Source organism: Vanessa atalanta, chromosome 16 (genome assembly GCF_905147765.1).
Source record: "Vanessa atalanta chromosome 16, ilVanAtal1.2, whole genome shotgun sequence".
In the NCBI taxonomy this organism is placed as follows: domain Eukaryota; kingdom Metazoa; phylum Arthropoda; class Insecta; order Lepidoptera; family Nymphalidae; genus Vanessa; species Vanessa atalanta.
The window spans coordinates 808,395-816,389 of NC_061886.1; the positions used below are offsets into that span (position 1 = coordinate 808,395).

General features: G+C 31.0%; 2 protein-coding genes across 2 annotated transcripts; one reads left to right on the forward strand and one right to left on the reverse strand.

Moving 5' to 3' along the window:
* The first annotated feature begins 1,185 nt into the window (after nucleotides 1–1,185).
* LOC125069743 (hydroxyacyl-coenzyme A dehydrogenase, mitochondrial-like) lies at nucleotides 1,186–4,490 on the forward strand. The gene is made up of 5 exons (XM_047679309.1): nucleotides 1,186–1,438; nucleotides 1,763–2,038; nucleotides 2,197–2,282; nucleotides 3,371–3,585; nucleotides 4,120–4,490. Exons 1-5 carry the CDS (start codon nucleotides 1,325–1,327, stop codon nucleotides 4,359–4,361), a joined length of 933 nt encoding a protein of 310 aa, XP_047535265.1. The 5' UTR covers nucleotides 1,186–1,324; the 3' UTR covers nucleotides 4,362–4,490.
* An 800-nt stretch (nucleotides 4,491–5,290) lies between these two features.
* LOC125069791 (transcription initiation factor TFIID subunit 9) lies at nucleotides 5,291–7,021 on the reverse strand. The gene is made up of 3 exons (XM_047679367.1): nucleotides 6,499–7,021; nucleotides 5,978–6,200; nucleotides 5,291–5,445 (listed from the first exon to the last, which is right to left on the reverse strand). Exons 1-3 carry the CDS (start codon nucleotides 6,864–6,866, stop codon nucleotides 5,326–5,328), a joined length of 711 nt encoding a protein of 236 aa, XP_047535323.1. The 5' UTR covers nucleotides 6,867–7,021; the 3' UTR covers nucleotides 5,291–5,325.
* Nucleotides 7,022–7,995: the final 974 nt, after the last annotated feature.

Genomic DNA, 7,995 nt, shown 5'->3' on the forward strand with positions numbered 1-7,995 from the left:
TCTGCAATAGGCCCAGCAACGTATTAAATATCAGGAGAGGCACCCGAGGTGTCAAACCTGCCCCTATCGTTTCCGATCAATGGAAAGAATCTGTAGAGTTATATGTTGTGTAAAACCAAGGAAACCTAGAAATCAGCCTACAGGTTACAAAATGACGTCCTTATCAATTTATCAAATTCTGACTGTCTGTCTATTTAAAACCGAGAACATTGTTGAGACCAAACAGAAACTAATTGATGAGCATTTCATTTCATTCATGTACACCAAATAGCCAAGTATATGAAGATATTTCAAAGGACTTCTCGTTGAACATCAACGTCACCTACTTTATACTACTAATTCTGATAATATTAACTACAAATCCTATGATTGCCTAGCAGACCTGGCAGATCTATAGAAGGGGTCCCTCAGGGTTCCATAATATCTCCTATATTATAGTCACTATTAACAAATGACAAATCTAATATAAATGACAATGCTGAGTTAACTCAAAGCGTGATACGGTACTAAAGGCGACGAAACCTTCCACGGATGTTGTAAGCATAGTTTTCCAACTTAAATAAATAAGGCAATCCGGAAAAAAATCCTGCGTAATCTCAAATCTATTCGAATATCTAAGAAATATTTTAATTCAGAATGCATATAGGTGCATGATTATAGTGGTCGATTTTTAACTGTCGCCATTATATAGACTTTTAAATGCCATACTAAAATTATCTGCAATAAAGCAGCGTTCGTACGTCCATGTTATAAACTTAAAATTTGCGGCGACAAGCGACGGATGGGTCACACGAATCTTATAGCTTATACAATTGTATGTTTCATAAATACACATAAGTATAGCAAGATCTGACCTCGGTCGTGCGACTTTAGGTGTTTAATTAGCTACCAAGCAAACCAAGTAATTAAAGACAATGAAAAAATAAAATCTTACATAATATACACACTAGGCTCTAATTATCAGAATAAGTGATAATCATTGTATGTGCAGGAGACGTATTTTCTAAAATATTATAGATAGGAGTTATTCAAACATATATAATATTAATTTAAATTATATTTCAAAAATTATAATAAAGGCATGATATATAATTTGTTTGATTTGTAAGATAGCTACCAAATATCGCCGTATATGCTGATTGTCTTGTATGTACTCGGCCTTATTACAAAAGTTATCTTATATTTTTTAGTTGGACTTTGGAATACTTTTTTTTTATTCATATACTTAGAAGTTTTTCTTTGAACCGGTACACCGGTTCTAACTACTGTGCATCTTTATTAAATATAATCTTTTAAGTAATTGGTAGTAACAAAATAAATCAAAATGATCCAGTTCGGAGTAATTGCAAGAAACTTTTCTAGTTCTTCAGCAGTACAAAGTGCAATTAAAAATGTTACAGTTATTGGAGGTGGTTTGATGGGATCTGGAATTGCTCAGGTATTCAACATTTGTGTTAATAATATTTTTAATACTTTACTTTACCGGCGATGTGCAGACTTGTCTTGGAGGACTCGACTATCCTCTAAGACTCATCTGTTAAGCGAAATAAATGCTTCGTATTGCCGTAGTTCTCTAGAGTCGGTGAATGACCTGGAGTAAATGTAGGTATTAGAGATCAACGTGTTCCCAGCCAGATTGATGGTTTAAGCATATGTTTGAGCTTCTTGCAGGCAACGTGATCGACACGGCTCGTTTGTCATCGAAGACCAAAACTACAATTACAAACATTAGTAATCATTACATATATGTACTTTTTTTTAGGTCTCTGCTCAAGCTGGTCAAAATGTGATTCTAGTAGATGTCAGTTCAGATGTTTTAGCAAAGTCACAAAAATCAATTGGCAACAACTTGGGCAGAGTGGCCAAGAAGATTTACAAGGATAACCCTAAAGAAGGAGAAAAGTTTGTGTCTGAGTCCATGGCTAGAATCAAAACAGCAACAGATGCTGTGAGTGCAAGTCAAGGCGCTGATCTTGTGGTTGAAGCTATTGTTGAAAACATGGACATCAAACATCAGCTCTTCAAAAAACTGGATGCGGTAAACATTAACATTTAGCTTTTAAATTTCCATTTTTTTTAAATGTTATTATTGAATTTCCACAAACAGTGCTGTTAGTGCTATTGTTATATCTTATTTTTGTGATTTTAATGTGATTGCATGTTTTTTTTTAATATTGAATTCATGTTTAATTCCAGGCTGCTCCAAACCACACCATATTCGCATCTAACACCTCCTCTCTCTCTATCAATGAAATTGCAGCAGCTGTAAAGAGGAAAGACAAGTAAGTTGATATGCATACATTTCTCTGTTCACCCTTCTTATTTATTACAGGTAGACTCTCTTCTCTTTGCTCAATCAAGCATGACCAAAAATACACGCTGTCCACACTTTCTGTGGCACTGTAGTGTATTATTTATTTAACATTATTAAAATAGAAACAAAACATTATCAAAGAAAATTTAGTGTAGTATGCTGGCATCTATCTAACCCTTCCAAGGCTACTAATAATTGAACCTGATGATGAATCACCACTATGGTGCTTACAATCACAACCAATCCAATCGTACAACAACCAATCTTCGGAATTGAGATGTTATGTCCCTTAAGCCTGTAATTACACTCATTCTACCTTCAAACTGTAACAAAACAATACTAAGTATTGCTATTTGACGGTAAATATGTGATACCAAGTACCTATATCAATGTCTTATAATATTATCATTCCAGGGAGACTAATGATGAATATATTAAAGTTCTATCAAAGTTTAACAAGTTTTTGTCAGCTTGTCCTCCTTTTTCACTTTAATTATCACTAATTTCATGAATTAATTTATTTCAAAAATGAATATTAATTTATGGAAAGTCGTTTAAAATTAACAAAAATGATAAACTAAATTAATTAATATGTATCAATTAGTATTACAATATTTTTATACATTACTTTGCAATTTTTCTTAACAAACAAAATATACAATATACTAACTATGAATAAAGCCAAGCCAGTGGGTCTGAGTGTCTGGGGGGAGTGGGAAATCATAATATGTGGATCTAAGTTGAAGGTCTGGTTGAAATCCGGAGTCTTATCTTATTATGTGATTTATTTGTGTTTAAAATTCATAAAGACACATAAATATGTATGATAAATAACACTTTAAAAAACGAATAAAACTAAGATATTAAATTTCCAAGGTTTTCATTTTAAGATAGTTGCATTCAATGAAATTCTACATATACCCAATTTTCTTTACAGTTAAATAGCATAGTGTTTTAATACTTCCTCTAAATTGCCATAACAGATGCACATGGAACAGCATGCTGTTTCCTTTTTAACAATATTATGATATTACTAAATTATTTATAAAATGACAGGTTTGGAGGTCTTCACTTTTTCAATCCAGTTCCTGTGATGCGGCTTTTAGAAGTGGTCAAAGGTGCAGAGACATCTACAGCCACATACGAAACAATGATGGCATGGGGCAAGAGTGTTGGCAAGACCTGCATCACCTGCAAAGATACACCCGGCTTTGTTGTTAACAGATTGCTGGTACCATACATTGCTGAGGCAATTCGTCTGTTCGAACGAGGTATATATACTTTTTTAGTTTTATCATAAAAAGCATCCAACATATTCATTTTACAATTATTATATTATTGATTACAGTATGTCAAATACAAATTATATAATTATATCCTCTATAATAACTATGGAAGTACCTTTCAAATTAAAATCTCACTTTTGTGTGTATATTATGTTAATTATTTATTATTTAAACAATAAAGTACACATTCAGATAAATGGGCCTATTTAGCTCTTCTAGGGTCTCCACCATATCAGTTTCTTTGAACTTTTATTTATTTAAATAATAAATTCTGATAAATGAGAAAAAATTTAACAATAAGAAAAGTATCTTATTTTTATATTAACTTTTTTTTTACCATTGTTTGAATTTGAATTAATTTATTGAAAATAAATAATTCAGCTTTTTAATAATTTATTTTAACCTAGTTCAAAAATAAATCAAGACTTTCTATTAATTTTCGCTCCAAGACTCAAGGCATATGATTCTGGCCCTATATGTAGATTTTGAAAATTAATTTCGTTATTCTTTATTTTATAGGTGATGCATCAGCTCGTGACATCGACATTGCGATGAAGTTAGGAGCAGGCTATCCCATGGGACCACTAGAATTGGCTGACTATGTTGGTTTGGATACAAACAAGTTCATCTTAGACGGATGGCACAAAAAGTACCCACAAGAAACCTTATTTAACCCGATTCCTTTACTCAACAAGCTGGTATCTGAAGGAAAACTCGGTGTTAAGACTGGAGAAGGTTTTTACAAGTATGAAAAGAAATAAATAAATGAGTTTGTTACAAGTTGAAATTTTATAAATATTTTTCTAGTATTGTTGTAAGAGTAATCGATTGGTATATTATATTTATTGAACTTCATATTATAACTTTATTAAAAACTTTATATTTTTTAATGATGTTTTCTTTATAAATAATCATTAGCTTAAGTGATATGATTTGCCATGTTTTACGGCTGATATGAACCATTTCTGATAATGATAATATTTGGAGCCGAAATTCTAATCTAAAGCTAATAAGAATGTTCATTAATACCATTACATTTAACTTTCGTTATACAATTAGAATGTGATTAAAAAAATGTGGAATAAAACAATAGCAAGCAGCTGATCTTCAGCAAATAACTTGTTTTTATATTGTAATGGATATTTTAACCAACTTCAAAATACATCTTTCAAGATGAATTGATAAAAAGAAATACTAATATCCCTATTTAACTACTTCAGTTGAATACAAATCTCAAAAATGGCTAAAATATTTGTGCCTTAAGTGGTCTATCGAATTTGCTATTTCCATATTACCGGGGGACTCATATATTGTTGAGATATTATAATTACGTTATATTTATTGTCAGTGTTGACTTTGTTTTTTTAAATGTTGAAAAAGAGTAACTACAGAGTTTCTTGCAGCTTCTTCTCGGTAGAATCTGCATTCCAAACCAGTGGTAGCTTCACTTATACTAATTTATGATAAATATTTTGATTGTGATAAATGGTGTTTTTAGAAAATATTTAGTTGAGCTAGTAAACCTCATTTTAAAATTCGATTACCAATTCCGAATTTACATTTTGACACTAGCATTTCTTTCTTTCTACAGATAATATTCTATGTATATAGCTTTTGTTTTAAATAGATATCAAATTGTTACATACATGTTCAAGGAATGAATAGTAAACAATTATTTTGTTAATAAAAACTTTAATAATATTATCTTTAACTATTTAAACCTAGTTACATATCATAATCATCATCTTCACGTTTCCTTTTTTGAGATACTTCGTCAACTTCCATTTTGATAGGGCCTTGTGATGATGGCCCTGCTGTCACACGAACTGCTGGCTTGGCAACCACCTGTAAGATATAAATCACAATTATGTTTTATATCTTAATATGTTATCCTTAAAGTAACCATCTGCTCAGATGTTACTGTGCATGAGTGTTGAAACAAATAGAATGGAATGAATTTAATTTTCCTCTTGGATGGGAGTCAACGTTGCCAATTTTCTATTGTAATATATAATGAGGCAAATAATAAAAATATGAAAGTATATCATTTTCTATATAACATTACTGTATATCTGCCTCTTTGATACCTCATCCCAACTAACAGAACACAAAACAGATTGCAATTAAATTACGCATTAGGTAGACATGTCTGAATAAGGACAAATAAATGACATGAATGGCAAGAAAATATTGTCACTCATACATTACAAATATAAGATTATCTCTCAATTATTTAACACATATTGATTGAGACATTTGTTAGCAATGTAGTACAAGTGTGTTTTTAAATTGTAGTCATCGCAATTTTATGTGACAAGTTTGTTTCTAAATGATATAAAGTATGTTATTAGAAATACATATTCAAATTCCCACACACCTTACTGCTTGATGTGAACTTCAACACAGGTTTTGGCACAACACTAGGTTTAGATGTGACATTAACTATGGCTCCCGGTGGTCTTTTAACAACAACATTCTGTGGTCCTCCAGGTTTTGATGTGGTCACTGTTTTTATGGTTGGTGTGGTGGGTATTGATGATTTTACAACCACTTTCTTTGTGGCTGGTTTCAAACGGTAATTACATGCAGATAAGCAATAGCTGAAAAATAGGGAGTCATATGAATAGAATATAAATATAGGAATTTGTATGGATTGAAATATGTTAACTACTCTTGCATTCTACGAGATAAGAAAATATTGTATAGAATGGTGATTAGACAATCTATTAAAGATCATGGCATAATCGAGGTACTACTTTTTTCCTAATTAAAGCAAACTATTTTAACACATACGTAATAAGGACACATTGAGTTGCACCACAAGATTAAAGACAATAAATGAAAATAATGGAATAGTAATTAAATTCAAGATGTTTAAGAGTTAAAATTAAATCTTACCGATCTGGCGGCAAACGTAGTCCACAGTGTGGTTTAATTAATGGAAGTGGATTCACATTTTTAACTCTAGCCAGTTCTAAGAGTACTTCTCTTGGAGGTGGACTCGTGAACGATTTGTCTAATTGCATTTGAACCGCCAATCTCACGTCGTCCAAGTCAATCGTCTTCTTCTTCGCGTGGTTAGCAAAAACCCTTGCATCGTCTAGCACTGAGGTAACATACCGATATGTGAATTCTAGGAGCTGGTTTACGACTCTTGGTTCGTATTCCGCTATACCAACTTCTTTCATTATGGACATAATAACTTGCGCGTCTTTGGGTATGTGTTTCATTTGTGTGCTAACTTTCGATTTGTCTTTTTCCGCCATTTTTTCTTCTTGCAGATTAACTTAATAGTACACAAAATAATTAAAGTTTGTTAAACTTATTATTTTAATTTAGAATACTTTTGTTTATAACATTTGTTTTCTGATTCGTGTTTTGGTAAAAATAACAAATTCACGTCCGTCTACGAAATTAGCGTTAGCGATGACAATTGACAGTTGACAATTGACATTAGAGATCATCAAATTTCATTCATTGGATCTTTCATACAGCCAACTCATACAGACATAACTATTCGATTTATATTATCGGGTTGTTTATTTTTTTTTTTGCAAAAATATCATCAATTTAGTTCTTTAATTGGCGATTGTAGAAAAGCATTATATAAAAATTTGCCCTTGTAAAATATACTCTTTATCCAAAGTTTGATTAGTTTTTTTTGTAAATTTTGCCGAATAAATTGCTTGAATCCGAATGCATAATATTTAGAATATATTTTACATATATCTCATTGATATTTCCTTATATTATTTTTTCATCAATAAATATTAAGATGACTGAAACTTAAGCCACCGTGAAATTATTATTCCTTCGTTTTTGTTCTAATACAGGATAAATTATCGAAATATGATAAACTAAATAAATAAATAAACCGAATTCAGTGTACATTATTACATGTTATCCAATCCACCCAGATATCTACCGACTCGCCTGTTATCATGTACTTTCGTCCACTTGTCAACTTTTCCTAATATTACACTGCCTGCTATCTTATTCATAATTTAAGATGTATGATAATTTATTTCCCAAAATAATATAACAATTCACTTATATGAGAAATTATATTTTCTAATAATGTAATCTTACGCCAATCGAATCATGCGATAATGTCTATAATTTTATATGTCGTATAGACACGACAATTTTAAAGTTTTATTATAAATTTAATTAAATAAAGTATTCAAATTATTATTAAAAATATAATTAATAAAAATAATCTCTGTCAAGGTAGTCAATTCAATAATTGATGTAATCGCACCCTACCTTGTCACTATATTTAATAAATGTGTCCTTAGTGGCGTGTTTCCTGACCTCATGAAACATAGTAGAGTATTACCAATATTTAAATCAGGTAGTACATCAGACCCCAACAACTATAGGCCCATCTCTGTA